Source organism: Prionailurus bengalensis, chromosome B2 (assembly GCF_016509475.1).
Source record: "Prionailurus bengalensis isolate Pbe53 chromosome B2, Fcat_Pben_1.1_paternal_pri, whole genome shotgun sequence".
Classification (NCBI taxonomy): Eukaryota; Metazoa; Chordata; class Mammalia; order Carnivora; family Felidae; genus Prionailurus; species Prionailurus bengalensis.
In genome coordinates this window covers 71,481,582-71,501,805 of record NC_057349.1, presented here as the reverse complement: position 1 = coordinate 71,501,805, position 20,224 = coordinate 71,481,582, and the positions used below count along the sequence as shown (strand labels likewise).

At 38.4% G+C, this 20,224-nt stretch overlaps 1 protein-coding gene across 1 annotated transcript in view; it reads right to left on the bottom strand.

Annotated features, from left to right (window-relative positions):
• Positions 1-7,155: 7,155 nt before the first annotated feature.
• Positions 7,156-20,224, bottom strand: part of SH3BGRL2 (SH3 domain binding glutamate rich protein like 2) — a 60,832-nt gene continuing 47,763 nt past the window's right edge. Inside the window, exons 3-4 of the mRNA XM_043591875.1 lie at positions 15,218-15,298; positions 7,156-12,263 (exon numbers count right to left, since the gene is read on the bottom strand). Coding sequence (XP_043447810.1) covers positions 12,252-12,263; positions 15,218-15,298 — 93 coding nt within the window. The 3' untranslated portion in view covers positions 7,156-12,251. The remainder of the gene's footprint in view (positions 12,264-15,217; positions 15,299-20,224) is intronic.

Sequence of the window (20,224 nt, the reverse complement as noted above, 5' to 3'; positions counted from 1 at the left end):
TCTAGTTTTCTGTGCAGAATTCAAACTAAGAGAATAAATGATACATGTGGCTACTTTTTAATTTTATTCTTTTGCTCTATTTGCCACAGCAGCACTGGAACGTGCTGGATTTTGTCTGAATCTCAGGATATTTATTAAAGGTGCACCCAGTTCCATAAACACACAAAGAAATTGTTTTTCTTGTACAACATTGTTTTAATGTTTTCCCTTCCTTTAGATTTGCATACAGTTTCGGAGACTCCTGTGACTTGATTTGACTTTCAAAGTGAGTGGAAGGCAGAAAGCACATGGAAGAGCGGATGCATTTAGAGTTCTGGAAATACTCTGAAAGTTTACTAGTCACTAATACTCGGTTCTTCCCCATTCTGAAATTTTGCAACTTATAAATGTAAATGTATGGTATTTTAAATTTGAAATAAGAATTCTGGGAAGGAGAATTTAGAAGGGTTCAGAAAGATTGAAACCCTGCCCTCCAGTACTGTTTCTGATTTTATAGTTTTTTTCCCCATATTGCCAGAATCCAGATTTATCTGTCTTGACAGACTTTTACAGAAATTGTCCGTTCAGTTGTTTTCTTTTTTTTTAATTTTATTTATTTTTGAGAGAGACAGAATGTGAGCAGGGGAGAGGTAGAGAGAGGGGGAGACACAGAATCTGAAGCAGGCTCCAGGCTCTCAGCTGTCAGCACAGAGCCCAATGTGGGGCTCGAACCCATGGACCGCGACACCATTACATGAGCTGAAGTCAGACGGTTAACCGACTGAGCCACCCAGGGCCCCCCCACATTTCCTCCTCTGTTCATGTGCCCTTATTTGTGCCATGGGACTGCCACCACTTCTGCTATTCTATTTGTGGCTCTCTCCCTACAATTCTTGTTCCTGACTTTGTAATGATTGCAGCTTACTTTTGATGCCTGCTAGAGGTCACAGTTCATAGGCTAGGCCAAGACTTAAATCGAATCACTGGAAAGAACATTCTGTCTAAAGATACTTCTTGCCTCTTCTTTCTTTAGGCTAAGATTTAGTAGGACTAAAAATTGAGACAAATCTGCACTGAGATATATATGGATGGATGTGTATACATATAAAAAAACCACACACATACACACACATACACACACACACACAAAAGGAGAGGTTTCCAAATCTTGCATTTAATATTTATATAGGCATTTTCTGAAAGCTTTGAATCTAACCGAAGCTACCGGTTAGGCAAAGAACTTTGACTATAATGAACGTTATTGTAAGACAAGAGAACATGCTGTTTTTATCATCCACCCACTTGCTCTCCCCAAGAAAAATACTGAACAGCAGTTAGCTCATTTCAAGGGCTATATCTAGTTACTGCTAAACTGGCAGACTTCTGCCAGGCTTCTAAAAGCAATTCGTATTGATTTCTGACTTTAGGGCTAAAATTAATAAGGAGCCCAGGAAGGCCAGGGTTTTTTCTTGAACAGAGAAACAACCCAAAGGTTATGTTAGTGACTGAATTTGCTGTGCTAGTTAGGGATTTAAAAAAAAAAAAAAAGTATGTATATAAAAGAACATCAATCACATTGGAAAAATGGGTAGTTATAATAAAAGTGTGTTTTGGGTATGTTTGTATTGCAAGCCAGCAGTGACCCTTCCATTTGCCTGTTAGAGAGATTAGAATGTTTTGTTAACTAATGCTTTTGTAAAATAATAGTCCCAAACCTCTCTGGCATATGTATTCATGAATGACAACATCGGGTTTGTGGGGTGAGTGTAATTACTTCCTAGAACTAAGACCAATGTTACTAATGATTTACAGACATTTGTAAATTCTGTACCATACAACCCAATAATTAAAAGGGTTTAGAGTCTCTCTAGTGTGGCTCCTGATCGCTGCAGAAATTCTTTCTACAGGTGGGCTTGGTGGCAATATAATGACATCAACACTGTAAGCTCCTAATATGACAGAGCCACACTGGAAGCTGCTTTTATATTCCCAGCCAAGTCCAGAACGGTGTTGGTACTCTGAATACCTATTCATTATTCTTGATTTAGTATATATGTCTCGACACACAAATCCCTCAAATACTGATGAGAAAATCAACACAGAAAACAGGGGCCAGCCAACATTCCAGCAGCAAGACTGGAGATGCAGGTAAGGAACAGTGTCCTGGACCAGCTGTCTTTTGAAACCAATTACTTTCTCAGAAAAATTAATTTTTCTTTCACTTCCAGCTCACGTAAAAGTTAATAAAGGAAGGATATCTGGCAGGATCATCTCTCTCTCCATCTACCCACCCGCTTAATCACTAGCCACCATGAAATGAGTCTGGGAATGTACATAACCATTGGATTTAATTGGACCTGGCATGTACTATTTCCTAATAACCTTCTGCCTTGTCTCCCATTAGAAGTGAGATCTTTTAGGGTGAGTGAATAGGTCAGACCTTACAGAAAAGTTTTTCAATTTTCTGTTTGCCACAGGAGTCAATTAAAAGCAAAAAGAGAAACAGCCAATAGCTAGCTATGTGCTTTAGGGGAGTACTGGGTTCTGGGTATTTATTGTTGAGGAATTAAAGAGAAATTCTACTTTGAGGCTAAGACCAATGTTCTAAACACAGATTGGTGCATATCCTCTGATAACTGGTTACATCAAGAGTCCTTTCTAGAACATTTAAGCACATATTTCAGCTTTATGCTTTTTTCTTTAAATAATATTTCATTTTCAGCAGCTTTATAAAACTGAGAGCCACAAAGTAAGGATGACTAGAAGTCATGGTTACATCCTGAGATCTGCATCTTCCTGTAACATTTATATTTGTGACATGACAGCACCTTACTTAACAACTGAGTAGCCAACTTCCCACAATGAAGTTTTGGATACTTGACAGCAAGCCATCAGTATTGCTTGTAATGCAAATTTTCACTTAAACTGCCTAAACTTCACAAAACACTGATAATCCTTTTGCTCTTACTGAACATGGCTAATTCCAGATGAGAATTCTTCTATGATACGTGCCAGGTATCAGCTTATCATGCCTTACCTCCAAATTCACCCTCCACCACATGCTAATAGTGGACAGAATTCCTTTAAGCAGGTGTCGCTCACGAGTAGGACGTGAAGCTTTCTCAGTTGGAGGGTGAGGGAGGGACACCACAGGAGGAAGGCGGCTCTCCTGTGCAGTTGCTGCATAGTGGGTCACTGGTGTGGGTCTGATAGTGCCGCCTTAACTCAAGGCACGTGGCCCCAGAGCACATGGCCCCACATCGACCCTGGGCTCTGGCCTGGCAATAACCTCCCTGCAGCCCCCTGACATGGACATGCTCCAGGTCTTCTGTCTGCAGTGGCATCTCCACTCCCTCTGCAAGCACACATGCCTGGCCATAACTCAAGGTAGCTTCCTGTTGCGTGGTGACTGTAGACTTGGGGAAACCAGTGAACCTCTGTGCCCTCTAGTGAGCTGCAAATATAACTTCTCCAAGGAGCTCTGAGGCCCAGCTTCTCTTCCGAGTTTGTCCTTCCTTGGGTATTCTCCCTAAGCCACAGGGTACGATATGCTTTCCTTGTATCTGATAGTCACTCCTTTATCACTGTTTGGTGATTCTTTATATTTAACTTACTGTTTAAATAACCATGTGGTGTTTATCTCCTGGTTGGTAACGGACTGATAAAACACATTTTACTTAGCAACTGGTAACTGTCAGCAGAAAGGACACAAGGAATAGAAGTTACTAGTGATACAATAAGAAAACTAGACTTTTCAGTTCATGGCCATGTTTTTAATTACCAAATAGACTAAACACATACTAAAATAGACTAAAACACATACTAATAAGCCATGTATTTTATTTGACTGAAAGGACAGGTTTTATATAACAAATTTATTTATACAAGTTAAAAAGGACATACACTAATTCCTCTCTCTCTTTTTATAATTCCTCTCTAACCTGACCCAAATCAAATGGTATACAGTAGAAAAACACTGGGGCGTCTGGATGGCTCAGTGGGTTAAGCGTCCGACTTCAGCTCAGGTCACGATCTCACAGTTTGTGAGTTCCAGCCCAGCATCAGACTCTGCTTGTCAGTGCAGAGCCTGCTTTGGATCCTCTGTCTCCTCTCTCTGCCCCTCCCCCACTCATGCTCTCTTTCTCTCTCTCTGAAAAATAAACATTAAAAAAATAAATATAAAAATAAAAATAAATAAAAACACCAAGAAAAGCAACTTCCGAGATACTAAACAGTGAACATTTACAAAGAGTTACAAAGAGTACCACACTTTCATCATCATGCAAACGTAAACACTGAGTCTCATCAAACTCACACACTGGTCTTAATACAGGATTAGAGACAACGGATCTGGTTTTTATAACATCGTATTTGGGCTTAACTGGTGACTGGTGGTTATATCAGTGAGATACCCTCACGGAAACAGGAAAGTGCTATTCTCTCCTTTCTCAGATGTTTACCAGGTGAAAGATACAAGCTGACATACCAATTAAAATAACAACAACAAAAAAATGACTTCCTAGCACACAGAATTCTTGGGCTTTGGCTGGACAGCTTATTTGGTGACTCTTAGTTCAACACAAATCATGCAAAGGATACTCTTCCAATCAGCAAAAAATTAGAACGTAAATTAGAACTATACTGAAAATATTACCCAATAAAAGGTTATTTGCAAAGAGAATGCAATAAACAGTTTTCAGCAATGGTGAAAACATTGGGGAAAAACAGACCTTCACCAACATTTGAAATCTATTTTCTGCTAAAATTACCCATTTTCAGGAAGACAGCCAATTCTTTAGGTAGATACCACTTCCACCCAAATTCCGCTATCACAACTTGTCATTTTGCCTGCATATCCATCTACTACTAATTCCAGTAGTACCTCTGTCCACCCTCCCTGTAGATGTTTACGTTTTGGGGTTCTAGAGGACTGAGTCCTTATGGAATCGTCTCAGAGGTACCCTGGTCCCCAAATGAGTTAATGATAGGGAACAAGTTTCCAGTTGTCATTCAGCAACCACCCACAAGTCTGGATGCTGTAGTCATTTCACCTGCCAAATATGTAACTGTTACAATTCTGTTTGCCCAGTCACCTCATGACGAGGCTGGGAAATCTGTCAATATTCAGTTTATCATTTATGATTGCCATAGTGTAATAATAAACGCTTACTAGGCGTGTAGCATAGTACAGTGAGGGAAGCTGCAGCTGGAGTCCCTCCTGGGGAGTAAAAATATTGCTGTCGTCATCACTTCTGCTACCCATACCAGTTGGCCATATCTGTGGCCAGGAGCAGATTGTTTAAGAGTGATTTACCACTAAAGATAGGCAGGGAGAGAAAAAACGGTAAGTCTGGTCTAGGATAACAGAATCAATGCCAAATTACTGGTCTTTTTGCCCCAGCTATTGATCTCAGAGTCATCTTTGAATCTAGTTATAGGCTGTCCCAGAGCCCAGAATCTGTATTGCAACCTAGTGATGTGATCAGTACATGGAATGAAATGGACTGATAATGGAGAAAAATACTATCCCAATTTAACAGACTTGGGATAATAACATCAATAAGCTAAGTCAAATTAACATGAAAAATGTTCATCTATAATGCATCTCAGACAAATTATGGAGTTATTCCATCCATCCTCAAAGGATAAATCCTACATAGGTATTGTAGTTCAGGAGAATGACAAATAATGAGCCCCAAGGCAACACACAAAGCAGCTACATGAAACACAGTTGGCATCTCTTGACTTGCAAATTCTCCTACTTAACAACTGTCACCATCAATTATTTCAATAACAAATAATACAGGTTTTCTCCAAAAATTATCTTGCTAAGAGTAGAAACAAGAAAATGGTTTCAAATCCTGGGCAAAGAAAGGCAGATCTTTTTCCTTAATACTCCCATTCTGTTTTAACATTTGGCAATGAGCCCAGAAAGAAACTTTCAAAAAGCAGATTATCCATATATTCTTATGAGCTCAAATGAGTTTTACAGATACAGACAGTTAACATTTTAGGTAAACTAGGATAAAATCCTACTGATATTCATCACTGTTTTGCAGATTATAGATGCATCTGTCTGGTTCATTAAATTCCCTCTTAAGAAAAAGAAAACACACACACAAACCACCATGCCTTTGTTCACAGATGTGAACCAATTCAATATGAGACACCAACTTTGTAAGACAATAAACGAACAAGAGGTTGGATACACAGAGAGATGCCCCCATATTACAACACACACAGATTACTCCTCTTCACTACGAAAGTGCTTTAAGCTAGAAGGGCAAAAAAGCAAAATGAGAAAAACATTTCTCTTGGCAGAAGGATTAGAAAATTCTATTCCAAAAGATGTTCACATTTTCTTTCATTTTACAAACGAAGGAAGGAGATATTTTGCAGATTTTGTAAATTCTATTGTAAATTCAGGTAAAGAGGCTGGTACAGAACAGTACTGTCCAATAGAACTATGATGCAAGCCATACATGTAATTGAACATTTTATAGTGGCCACCTTAAGAAAAAGTGAAATTAATTTTAATATTTAATTTAACCCAAAATATCCAAAATATTATCATTTAAAAATGTAATCAATCTAAAAATATGATAGTTTACATTCTTTTTTTCACACTAAGTCTTCTAGTATGCCCAGGTCCTTAGTCTATTAAAAATGCTATCTACTGGTCAGCAGAAGCCTCAGAAGACAAGACTACATTGTAATTTCTTGTTCTTAATACCCACCAGTTTATACACACAAAAACAAGATATACAGACAACATACTGGGTTATATTCACAGGATACAGATCTATCTCATTCAGCTTAAGGATTATTTAATTATGAGTACAGGTTCGAAAACAATCTCCTGTGACTTAAACCTTTCTAATGTCCTTTTAAGTATAACATCATTTTGGCCTAGTGTTAAGTCTCTATATGTTGGTATACCAAGGAACTGTGCATATATAAATATGCAGTCTATATAAAGATTTCCTTTTGATAAAATCTTGTAGCAGAAAACCAAATAGGACATTAATTTCCTACCAAATAACTAGAATTGATGAGCCTTAAAATAGCTTCAGAGAAAGAACCCTGCTAGAGCATAATAGTGGTTTCCAAGGTATGTCTTCTCTTGGCTAACATGTTGACAAGCTGAAAATTAGCACACAATCAGAACACACAATATATACATTTAGCTTTATTTTTTCCAAATAGAATAAAATTTCACATGCTTTTCATACTTCTGTAAATAGCTTCAGAAGATTTTTCTACTCTAAATATAGTTTCTCTTTACTTTAATAGTTAAGTAAGTGTTAACTGATAAAAGGTAAGTATAAAGAACTTTTAAAAACAATTAAAAACAGAACACAATAGGAAAAAGGGTAAGAGACATGAAGAAGAATTTCCAAATTCCTACTTAGGAATTACCATAATAAAACATGTTCAGCTTATTAGTAATCAAATATGTGCAAAATGAAACCACAACAAGATACCATTTTACACTTTTCGGCTTGTCAAAAATTTGATTCTGATGATCCCAAACACTGGCAATAATCTCGAATACTGAAAATTCTAGGATACCAGTGAAAGTGTAAGTTGGTACCATGACCTTGGCAAACAATTTGGCCTTATCTATTAGAGTTGATAATGTGCTTTATTGTACGACACAGCAATACTACTCAAGGTAATACATTCACTCTTGGGTATGTGCACCAGAAGTCATAAAAAAGAATGCTCCACTGCCTTTTTCTTTTTCAAAGAAAGATGTAGTTCAATATCCAGCAACAGGAGAAGGGAAAAACTTTGATATAGTCATACAATGAAGTAATACATAGCAGTGAAAATAAACAGGATACTTGTTACAAAATGATAATGCCCAATTGCAATGAACATACAAATGACAGAAGAATACAGTTTAATGCCATTTATTATTATTTAAAGGTATATACATGTAGGTAAAATGATAAAGGACAGAAAGGCTATGATCAACAGAGCTCAAGACAGGGGACCCACTCTCAAAACAGGGATGGGATAGGGCCAGAGAAGAGCACACAGTGCCTCAAAGGAGAGGCAATGAGCTGGTGGCAGGCACACATGGGTTTTTTTTATTACTCTTTATGTTTGTGTGTGTGTGTGTGTGTGTGTGTGTATTCTATTGCAGGAAACAATTTTTAAACCGGAAAGCATTCTAACAAACACAAAAAATTGCACGTAATGTTTCAGAAGACAAACTGTCATCTGGAGCGCCATAAACTGACCTTGACTCTATCATTCACCACTTGTAGTAACTGCTGCTCTTGCTTCTCTGTTTCTCTCCTCCTTCAGGATGGAGACAGTGCCACCCAGATAGTGCCCATTACATTCCAGGGGCTCAGCAAATGCTGACTGAAAGAATGACCAAACTAACCTGACCTGCATTTCTAGAAAGACCAGGGAAACTGAAATGTGGGCTACAAGTGGGCAGTGATTACTTTGGCTTATTTGTTTTCACAATTTAGCACATTTCCTGCAAACTGACAGCCTGTTCTCTTTTATCTTCTCCTTCACCCTCCTTCTGTCTTGGTGTTTAAGGTTTGAAATAGCTCAGAGATGAGATCAGCCTCAGACTCTGCCTTCAGAATGCTTTCTTCTGCTTTCAGAGAGGGCTGTATCAGAGGGGGCGTGCTATTTAAGGGTTGCAGCAACACTGTACTTGGTTTTTTGCACCCAATTAAGGGAACAAGTCCACCAATCCAGCTTCAGTGTATTAAGGAAACCACAGTCATCTGTTGGAACCAACCAAGGGAGCAAGAGATTTAATGCCGTCCTGGGTCACTGTCGGAGATGATTCTGTGATCACCTCCCAACACAAACACACAGAGGACCACAAACATGAATGTCTCCTCGAATGGTCAGATGATCCATCTGCATTTTCCCAAGTAACCCATAGCATTCAGGTATGAGATTCACAAATGGGGGTAGAAATATAGCATCCCAACTAAACAGGAAGTCTTCAACCAAATACAGAACTAAAATTAGAAAAGGTATAAGAAATGGTAGGGAAGGGGTGCCTGGGTGGCTCAGTCGGTGGAGCGTCCAACTTTGGCTCAAGTCATGAACTCGTGGTTCATGAGTTCAAGCTCTGCATCACGTCAGGCTCTGTGCTGACAGCTCAGAGCCTGGAGCCTGCTTCTGTGTCTCCCTCTCTCTCTGCCCTTCCCCCACTCGCACTCTCTCTCTTTCTCTCTCAAAAAATGAATAAACATTAAAAAAATGGTAGGGAATAAACACTCCATTTTCAGAATACATGTTTCCTGGAATTTATTCCTTTTTAATGCTGAATAGAAAATCTAAGATTTCACCAATGCCTTTAGAGACAAACACATACACATTGAAATCTAAAAACAATAATTATGCAGATCAAAGTAGGCCCTGACACTTAAGAAAAGCTGTTAAATGAAAAGCATTTCTAGAAAAAACAAAATGCTATGTAGCAAAATCAAATTAAAATAAAAAAACAGAAAGAGGCTTTGGTACCTTTAAATAACAGAGGACAAAAATAAGTTTAGTTCATTAAATTCATGTAATATAAAAACATCTAGGTGTTTGAAGGAATCTATAAAACAGAAACAAATCTAAAATGTATCAGAGCCTGAGAGACAAAAAAAAAAAAAATCTTCCTTTTATCCCTTTGATTTTAATAGAACACCAGAATTTGGAAGAATTTATTTTCCCAACTAAATTTTCTTTTGGTCTGAATATACCTAGCAGGATGGCACTCTGTATTTGATCTAATTTTAAAATGGCATTTTATTTTTAGCAGCACATTTCCTTTGTCCCAATAAGCCTACTACAGGAAATAAAAATTCTGTCTTGAAATGCCTTTGATACTACATCTATGTCTCCAATATTCCCACCTAGTTCTTTCCTAGGTTTTCAAGACTGTGAATATTCAAATCTAAAGGCAGTTAGTTAAAGAAGGTAACAAGAATCATTACATGTTTGGAATTTAGCTGGTAAAACAGTACAAGTAAAGAAACAATATTCTCTGAATACAATGTGGTCCCAGAGGACAATACGTCATTACTCTGCAGAGCCCAAGTATTGCGGTAAATGCCATACCGTGTGCTTTTACCTCACTCATAACAAGTACAATACCAGCCAGGACTGGTCTCTCCTAGTTCTGTGCTGATTAAAAAAAAAAAAAAAAAAAAGGTGGGGTGAGCGTTAGACGATGTATAACTGGTAGCAATTTAGCACTACTATCCATCTAGTCCGTTCAGGAGAGCCATTCTGGTCCTACTGTGACCACAGTAATTCAAAAGTTTCAAGATGAACAAACGTGAGTAGCTGTCTTAGTCTAGCAAATATCATGTTGATCCCACAACCCCAGAATTTCCCTCAATCTTACCAAGTTGGTTCTTAGCACTCACTGGGAAGAGAAGACTAATGTAAGTTAGCTCACTGTAGCATTAAACTTTGAAAATTGTTGATATCTGAAAATGAAAGTCTAGGTCTTATCAGAAGACTCATTTACTCAAACACAGTATCCAGTTGAAAAAAAAGTTTCCTGGATAGTCCCTGGGATTTAGCAAACGGAATATGACCTGGAACTTATTTAATAATGCCAACTAAACAGTAATACCCATAATTTCACAACAGCTTTCCTTGGAGAGAAAATCGTGGATCGTGTATTTGTTCTAGTCAAGTAGAAATCTGTGGCATGCTTTTCTTCTGGTTGTAGTCCTGGGCTGCAAATCTCAGGCTGGGATTTCAGCTTTAGCATTCAACAAGTCCTTTAGAGTAGTCCACATTTAGTTAGTTGGAGGATGAAACAACACATGTGACAGGGCTTTCTTCTATTCTTTCAATTTCTTACATCCTGCTCAGAATCTGACCAACAAGTCCTGCATTGGGATGCTTAGAACAGCAGGATATTTTAGGCAGCCCTCTTGGAATTTATCCTATTTAAGACTGCTCATGTTTGGCAATTAAAAACTCTAAAGACTGTAAGCAGGGATAAGGATGGAGAAAAGCAGCCTCTGCCCTAACGGAGTAGACATGTTCAGCATCCACTCCAAAGGGAGTAGAGATTTTACATGCCAAGTACAATTCAGAGCTACTCTCTGACAGCCTCTTTCTCATATACACTGCTCTGAAAGCCCACTGGAAGCCATATATGGAATGAGAACATGGATCTACATTACTCTGAAAAATCTGGGACCGTACATTGGTCAGATATGTGAGCAAAGCTAGAGGTTCAATGAAAAGCAACACAGGAAAAAAATTAAATTGTACCACAATATTAGTATCTTTTAGTAAACCTCATCAAGGGTTCACAAAATATATCCAACCAAGATCTTCCTTTTCTCAAAAAAATATAATCCATTCACAAAATAGAATAAGCAGCTATTAGTTAGGGAAACTGCATTTAAAAATATGCTATTTATGCATAAATAAGTTGCTAGAGCTGAAAATCCCTTCAGATAGGAGTCAGGTAATTTCCCTATAAATTTACTATCTAATTAATTTGTACACCTTCTAAAATATACCTTTTAAGCTGTCTTATATATTTAAATGAAATTTTTCTCTTGCAAGAGATAAAGAAGCCTATCTTTTACAAAATAGCAACTATTTTTATCCCTGTTAACTTGGTCCCAATCACACATAGTTGCAGCAGTGATTTTTGGAAACATCTGTAGGAATTTGGAGGATTTATGGAAATCAATGTCCATCACCAAAGGCGGCCAGAACATCTAACTTTTTCTATAGGTGCTATTACAAAGCACCAGAATCGTGACATTTGTGATTTTGCAGCAAATTTTTCAGCTCTTTGTCAACCAGCAAATCTTTCTTTCTGATCAAAAGATTTCTAATAGCCTGGCAAACTAATTTCGAGGATACAATCCAGGCAGCTTAAAGAGAGGCCAGTCTGAACAATACTGGCATCAAATACAGCAGGGGGCAGATCCAACATTTTCTCTCCAGTGGTCCCACCCACTTATTTTTCAGTCATTAAGGAAGCACACCTGTAACAGGTAAAATCTAGTACCTCCAGGTGAATGAGGCAGCTGCAGGCAATTCTGAAAATAACAAAAAACCCACCACAGTCCTGATTTGGTTTTAAGCAATCATGCAATCCCCCATTATACCCATGTCTTCCTAAAACACCTCTCCATGGCAAGCAAAGTTACTGATGATGCATGTGGCTTTAGTCACAGTGATGCATTAGGTAAGCAGGTGTGTGCTGAGTACCAGGGGGTGCTCCAAAATGCATCTCCGTCATCTTCCACTTGTCTTCTCTAAGACTCTGTCTATTTATTAAAAAAAAGAAAGAAAAAAGTCAGTTATTGCATTGGGTTGACAAGAAAATTAACCCTGGCAATGACATTTTAAATGTCAGGAATGGCGATGTTGGAAATCATAATAATCACCCCCATGTGATTGAGGAATGCAAATCCTAGGATTCAGGATCAGCACAGATTTATGATATCCCACCGACCTCCCACATATAAAAGTGGAAAGAAGCCACATGTTTCCAGAGACTGCCGAGACTGCTCTCAGAGGCACTGTTCCACTCGTACCCAGGTGAGTGGGGCGTGCATGGGTCCTCCACTCAGGGGGCCTGCAGAGGGCGACCATAGCTGAAGAACAGCACCAGCATGGCCAAAATATGCTGCCGCTCCAACTCCCCAAGTGCCACCTCTGGCCCTCCCCCCGTGACAGCTCCATGTTTCAACCACAACACAGACACCTGGCATAAGGCGGCTTCCGAGGCCTGCTCTAGGGAGCTGGGGCTGCTCAGTGCCCAGGATTTAGTAGTTATGACATATTTTGAGGATCACCCCTGAATAGCAGGGATCCCAAAGCAGAAACTTCTCCAGGCCCTGCCTTGAGTCTATTTAAACAAGAAACCTGATGGTGTTCTACCTGAAAATTATTGGTGAAATGGCCTCCTTTTCTCCTAGGTACCATCTTAAGAAGTTGTGACGTTCTTTTCCTATCATCTCTCTTCTCTGTCACTGTGTAAGAGCAATCACAGATGCTAACGGTGTTTTTATACGTTCCTTGGCAGGCTTTCTAGCCCTATTGTTTATGTACATATACTGCAGAGAGGGTAGGGAAGGAAAGGAGAAAAGAGGGCTTCCACCTTTTAGTACATTCTACCTGTGAATGCTCTGTCTAGGCCTTTGAGTGTGGATTGTGGACTGAGTGTGTACTACTATCAAGGAAAAAAAAAGGGGGCACCTGGGTGGCTTAAGTGTCAGACTTAGGCTCACATCATGATTTTGTAGCTCATGAGTTCGAGCCCCACATCGGGCTCTGTGCTGACAGCTCAGAGCCTGGAGCCTGCTTCGGATTCTGTGTCTCCCTCTCTCTCTGCCCCTCCCCTGCTCACACTCTGTCTCTGTCTCTGTCTCTCTCTGTCAAAAATAAATAAACATTTAAAAAAATTTTTTTAAATAAGTAGGAAGGGGGAAAAGGTTGAATTACTCTTAAAGATATTTTTCTTTCTCCCCTCTGCAGATAAAGTGTGAGTTGCTATTAACCATTAAGGCCCTGAACGATTCACAAGACAGGATGGTACAAACAATGCACCATGGACTTGTACTCTACTTCCATGTGCTCCTGCTCATAGGACTGATTCGGGGGCCTGAATAGGTGGGCTGAATGGGTGGAGCTGGCCAGGGCCTTTGGAATGGTCTACTGAAATCAAGTAAATGTCAATGGCATCAAGACCAAGTTTAATACTATGACCACAAGTCATGTGAAAACGCATGTTTTATAGATCATGGGCTTTCTGAGAAATTCATGAGAGAATAAATATTTTTAAAGAGTAAAAAAGTCAGCCCTCAAGTCTCCAAGGAATTTACATCTTCAGGAAAAATGAGAACAAAGATGGCAAACACACAGTATTTTTTTTTAAAGGTTTTTGCATAGATAATAATGTCCACTAGATTTATGTGTCCATTAGATTACTCCCACCCCAGTTTTTTCCAGTTCTTTGAAGATAAATCTGGATTGTTTAATATCTTTGGATGAGATATGTTATAAAAATACTACAATTTTCCTAACAAGTATTCCAATGTTCCATCTTTATAAAAATAGTTTTAAGAACCTTTAAATATTACATGTGTGGGTTTTGCCACTGTTTAAAACATATGCATGGAAACCACCCACAACCATCTGTGGACTTACTAATGTAAAAACAAAGCAAGATTTCACATTGGCTCTGAACTGCAGGTGCTGGTGTATAATTTATATTATTCATGGTCTCTGCTTTCCTTCCATAGGTGTTCTAGAAAGGGTACAAATCCTGGGTAGCCTCAAAAGACCTATTACTTACAGACATCAAAGTACCCAGTAATGTACTCTCATTTCAATTCAGTGTTAAAAATAGACATTTTAGAATTCAGTCTCACTTGAAATACAGTCAAAACCTCAACTGCTTTGTATATAAAGATTGCAAGGAAAAACACACACAAAAAGTTAACATGCTGATCTCTGGGTGACGGAATAATGGGTGATTTTTATTTTCTACTCTAGACTTGTATATTTTCCTAATCTTTCTAAATGAACCTAGGCTACTTTCATGATCAGAAAAAAACCCAGTATTTTTTAAAGGGGGGAATAATCAAAATATTATCTTATTTCATAAAGAAATGCTATTTCTTATTTTGAAAGTGAATCTATGTGCTTCACAAAGTTGTAATAATACATATAAATAACTTCTGGTCTAAACATTAGAAAAGCTGAGGCTTTTATGTTCCATAAAAGACACAGGACATAATAAAGTAGCTTTAAAAAACATGTTGATTAGTTTAGGAACTGTAGCGTTTTTTTTCAAGTTGACCATTTGTTATTACAGACCATCTCCTTTCCAGTGTAAATGAGTTAAATGTGCAGAAAACCTTAAAAATATGGCTTTGATTCTGTTGTTTCAAAAAATGTAAATCTGCACTTTGAAACAGAAAGCACTCACTCCCTTAAATTCTTCTTGGAAAAAAGGGGTATAGATTATAAATAAAATAAATTATAAACAAAAATAAACTCTAATGTACAACAACAGTTGAAAATTGGAGGAAAAAAACAAAAAACCTGGGCTTCTTTGTGCGTGTTTACACTGGGCAGTCCCTAATGTGCATTTGAGAAAGTGAAACCTACAACTTTAGGAGACTACACGTGCATTCCCCTAACACCTTCAGTCTCAACCCCTAAGGACAATTCAAGAGAGATGAATTTTAAAACAAGAGAAGATTTTACCTACCTTTGATGCCAATCGTGATTTCAGGCCTAAGAACGAATAGACTGTGTTGCTTTCCTTTGATTCAAAAAAACTGTCATAATCCTAGAAAAAAGAGGAAGAGACAACAAACAAAAGCAAATAATTATTGGTATGTGGTGCTTTTGAAAAATTCTTTATGGAAACAAAAAAAATGTACCATTGCTTCATCCAGGCCAGGGAAGAGCTACATAAATCTACTGGATTTGCTCTGCTTGAGCATAAAACTTTCTCTGAGTATGATGATGAGGTAAGCATGTTGTTAATGCAAGGCCTGTGATAGGACTGAAATGTAAAACACTGACAACACAAGGGAAACCAGAACATGTTCCCTTTCTCTCATGTGCCAAACTAACATTTGTGTAAAATCACTCTAAGATTTTACTCTAGTGCATCAATAGGAAAGGCTGACTCCCAATTCCATTCTTGATATTTTGTTATCTAGGGCTTTAAAAAAAATCACTGGGTAAACACAAAGCCATAAAGGTCTCCATGTGTCAATGCAAGTGCTTCTATTCTGCTTTTGAAGTCTGCCACATTCTTTCAGACTATGTCTTCAGAGAGAATAAAAAGATCAAATAAAAACTAAAGGAAAGCAGATTCTCTATAACATTTATCTTTGCTTCAGACCTGGAATCATTTTTCTCTTTCTACTTTCACAAGAGAAGCCATCAAGAAATTCTGACCAATATGTTCATCAATTGTTTCTTTTCAAAAGTTTGCATATGTGTTATTGTATGGTTTCTCAGTTAGTGTAAAGCAGTCTTAAAATCTGTAAAAGTCCCTTTGATAACTTGACCCTAAGGATAAATATTGCAAGCAGACAATGATCAGAATCATTTTTAGCCATCTGCTGTATAACAGGTGCCTTACAATCAATACTTCATTTACTCCCACCACAGACCACCAGGTTGGAGGCTGGCTCAAAGCAAAGAAATATTGTACCCAAGTTTGATAGGCAATCTGTGAAAAAGCTGAGATTTGGGGCCAATTCTCCCTGACACTGAAATCGATGCTTTTTGTCTTCTGTGATGCTTCTTGGCCAAGAGGAAGCCAGCTATGGGGCACCCTGTATACCAGAGTCATTAAGCCCTAATGAATCCACTGCTGAGCCAAGCCAATGGCATCACAAGTACTCCTGAAATCTGTCTAGCAATCTAAATGAGAGACTGTGACTTACAGAATAAAGATCTGCTTCTTGCAAAGGATGCCTCAGTGGTGAACAATCTTTTAATTATTTCACTCTGTATAGAGGCTCTCTTGTTCAAATGCTTTAGCAGGTTGAGTCTCATGTGGTTTTGAAGGTAGCTTCATTTTCATTCATGATCATCTCAACCTCGGGCCTTACACTCGATGTTCCTTCTGAAGATCTTCAGGTGGTAGCTCCCTCTGCCATTTAGGATCTGGCCCAATACAGTTCACCTCTAAAGACAGGCCTTCCTTGACATGCTAAAAGGAGCAATCCATCTGAAGAGGGAGGCTCAGCAAAAACCTACTTCAAAAATGGCATTTTAAGTTGAAATCTGAAGGATACGTAGAGGTGACCAAGTAAAGCACTGGAACAGGGGATTCAGGACAGGGAACAACACTGATGAAGAGCAAAGCTGGCAGGTCTGACAGGAATAAGCACAGGTCAGACTATGTAAAACCAAGAAAAAGATTTTGAATTTTATCTTAAGTATAAAAGGAAATCACGTGTGGGTTCCAAGCAAGGGAGCAGAATGATCTAGTTTCCTTTAAGAAAATAGAGAATTTAGGGGCGCCTGGGTGGCTCAGTCAGTTGAGCGTCTGACTTCAGCTCAGGTCATGATCTCACGGTTTGTGAGTTCAAGCCCCACATTGGGGTCTGTGCTGACAGCTCAGAGCCTGAAGCCTGCTTCGGATTCTGTGTCTCCCTCTGTCTTTGCCCCTCTCATGCTCATGCTCTGTCTCTCTCTGTCTCTCAATAATAAATAAACATTAAAAAAGAAAGAAAGAAAGAAAGAAAGAAAGAAAGAAAGAAAGAAAGAAAGAAAGAAAGAAAGAAAGAAAATAGAGAATTTGGGGTGCCTGGGTGGCTCAGTCGGTTAAGCATCCAACTTTGGCTCAGGTCATGATCTCACAGTTCATGAGTTTGAGCCCCACATTGGGCTCTGTGCTGACAGCTCAGAGCCTGGAACCTGCTTTGGATTCTGTGTCTCCCTCTCTCTTTGCCCCTCCCCTGCTCTCACCCTGTCTCTCTCTCTCTCAAAAATAAATAAATATTTAAAAAAAAATTAAGAAAATAGCGATTTTAACTGTGTGGAGAATGGCTCAGACAGGCCAGCAAGAAGGAAAACGGGGAAAAGTCAGAAGAGTACTATGGTAATCCAGGTAAGATGGTGGCAGCCTGAACCAGACCAATGATGGTGAAGAGAGAGAGAGAGAAATGCAGACAGACTGGAGACATATTCTATATTCTGGAGGAAGAATTTTTCGTTTATGTGCTGCTGAAGCGAGCAGAAGGAGGAAGAATTGATCATACTCGACTCTGGAATTGGGGGACAGAGCTAGGGAGAATTAAGACTTGCAGCAGCTCTGAGTTTTGTAACTTGATGGGAAAGACCAGAGAGAAACCAGATGTAAGAGTAAGGTTGAAGTGGAGTTTCAAAATGTTAAGTTTGAGAAACTATACGAGACAATCAAGTAAAGAGGACACCAACAGGGCAGTTGGAGGTTATAAGAGTTTCTAGTGGCTCTAGGATATTACAGATTTCATAGAATTTTACAGAAAATTTTACAATTTTTTGTAAGAAAAACCACGTCACAATTAATACAGGTCTAGCAGACCTTCTGCAAAATCCTATGAACCAAAAATGTCATAAGCATTCTTTGCAACAATGGTATTTTCGAACAGTTGAGTACCATTTCACTGATCGGGGTTCAAGAAATTATCCTGTTTGGTGCATCCTTTCTCTGCCTTTAACATCACTATGGCAAGCAGGTTTCTTACCTGAATATTGAATTGGATCCTTCCAACAGTTTACAAATTGTCATTAAGGTAATTAACTCCTTCCAAAGACACAAATATAAGATTTGGTAATTAACTTTAAAAGGAGAAAAACTGAGGGGTGCCTGGGTAGCTCAGTCAGTTAAGCATCTATTTGTCTCAGCTCAGGTCATGATCTCTTGGTTTGTGAGTTCAAGCCCCACATTGGGCTCTATGCTGACAGTGTGGAGCCTGCCTGGGATTCCCTCTCTCTCCCTGCCCCTCTCTCTGCCCCTCCCCTGCTCACTCTGTCTCTCTCTCAAAAATAAACTTAAAAATTTTTTTTAAAAAAAATAAAAGCAGAATAATTGAAAGGAAGTAATTTTTCTTTATTAAAAAAATTTTTTTAACATTTATTTATTATTAAGAGACAGAGAGAGCCAGAGCATGAGCAGGGGAGGGGCAGAGAGAGGAGGAGACACAGAATCTGAAACACAGAGCCCGACCCGGGGCTTGAACTCACCAACTGCGAGATCATGACCTGAGCTGAAGACAGATGCTTAACCAACTGAGCCACCCAGACTCCCCGAAAGGAAGTAATTTTTAGAGTGAATGTTGGGACAGTGCCTGACAGACACCAGGTTAAGCAGATGAATGAGTTGTGTTTGCTAATTAATGACTGATGTTACGTGTTTTATGTAATCTCATGTGAGTAACATAATTTGAGTAAACCCTATTTCTACTCTACTATGGGTTTTTAAAAATTATGTAAATTTGTTTTCTGATATTTAAAAGTCTGATGAATCTCAAAGTGTAAAAGGTTTAATAAATTATTTTTGTCATATTTAGGCAGAGTAGGTGATGGATAATTTAAAATCTAGTATTTTTTAATTGTTAATACCTCCTTTCAGAGACAATACATTAAACAGTATGACTGAAATAATTTAAGAGTAAAATAGTATTAGAAATTTTAAAATCATGTCCTATTAAAGCTGTAAGTTCTTATGCCCTTAGGCACTCCCCAATATAAGAGAAAGATCCACTTTCTTATCAAATCCATTTCACTTATCAGGCTTCTATTTTTAAAAAATATATTAAGACTCTGTACTGCAAAGTTAAAAGCATTGTATTTTAAAAACCCAATATGAAGTTTCTAAATAGGCTTGCTGAATTCCTTATAGTTAAAGATGCTTTCTCTAAAGTGTTTGTAAATACACCTGCAAATTACACAATCAACCTTCTATAACTATAAAATATAATGATCAGTTAAAATCATCTTTGGAAAAGGGTACAAACATACAAAGCATATTCAAGATAAAATTGCCCAGTTTTAGAAGCTGGAACATTTTTATCACACATAAGACAAAAGATGAAAAACTCACGTTGTTTTTAGTGCTAACTGCCTATGAAAAGAGAAATTTCTGAACTATACAGGTATGTTATCAACATAACTGAGCACTGGTACTAACGGACCATCTATCTAAATGCTGCAATTTTAAGAAAAATACGGCAAGCTAAACAGCTGTTAAGAAGTGGGAGGCGGGGGGAGTTTCTGTTACCTATACTTCTGTTTGCATTCCAGGAAAAACCAATGTTAAGAGAATTTATGAGCTCATGATAAAATTTACAACAGGTAAAATGCACAATGGTCTCATTCTTCCACAGAGCTTACTTAAGTACGTTACCCGCACACCATGATTAGACTATTATGGACTAGACAAGCATTTGAGACAAAGACCTTAAAGTTCTTTGCCCTTTTAGTGTTCCCTAAGAGAACAGTGAGGAAACCCACAGCGGCCACGCTGTAAAGCTGTACTGCTTCCCACGCTTAGTCAATGACAAGTGACAGACTCATATTATTTCCACATGCCAAGGGCATATCCAAACAGGAGGCTGTGGGGAATAAAAACAATACAAGGCCTACAAGGAAACGGCAGCAATCAATTCTAAATGAGCGAAAGCAAATCTGGTTTACCCAAAAGAAGAAAAAAAAATTTTAATTTTTTTTTAAGACTACGAGAATTACTGCTGCTGCTGCTAAAAAT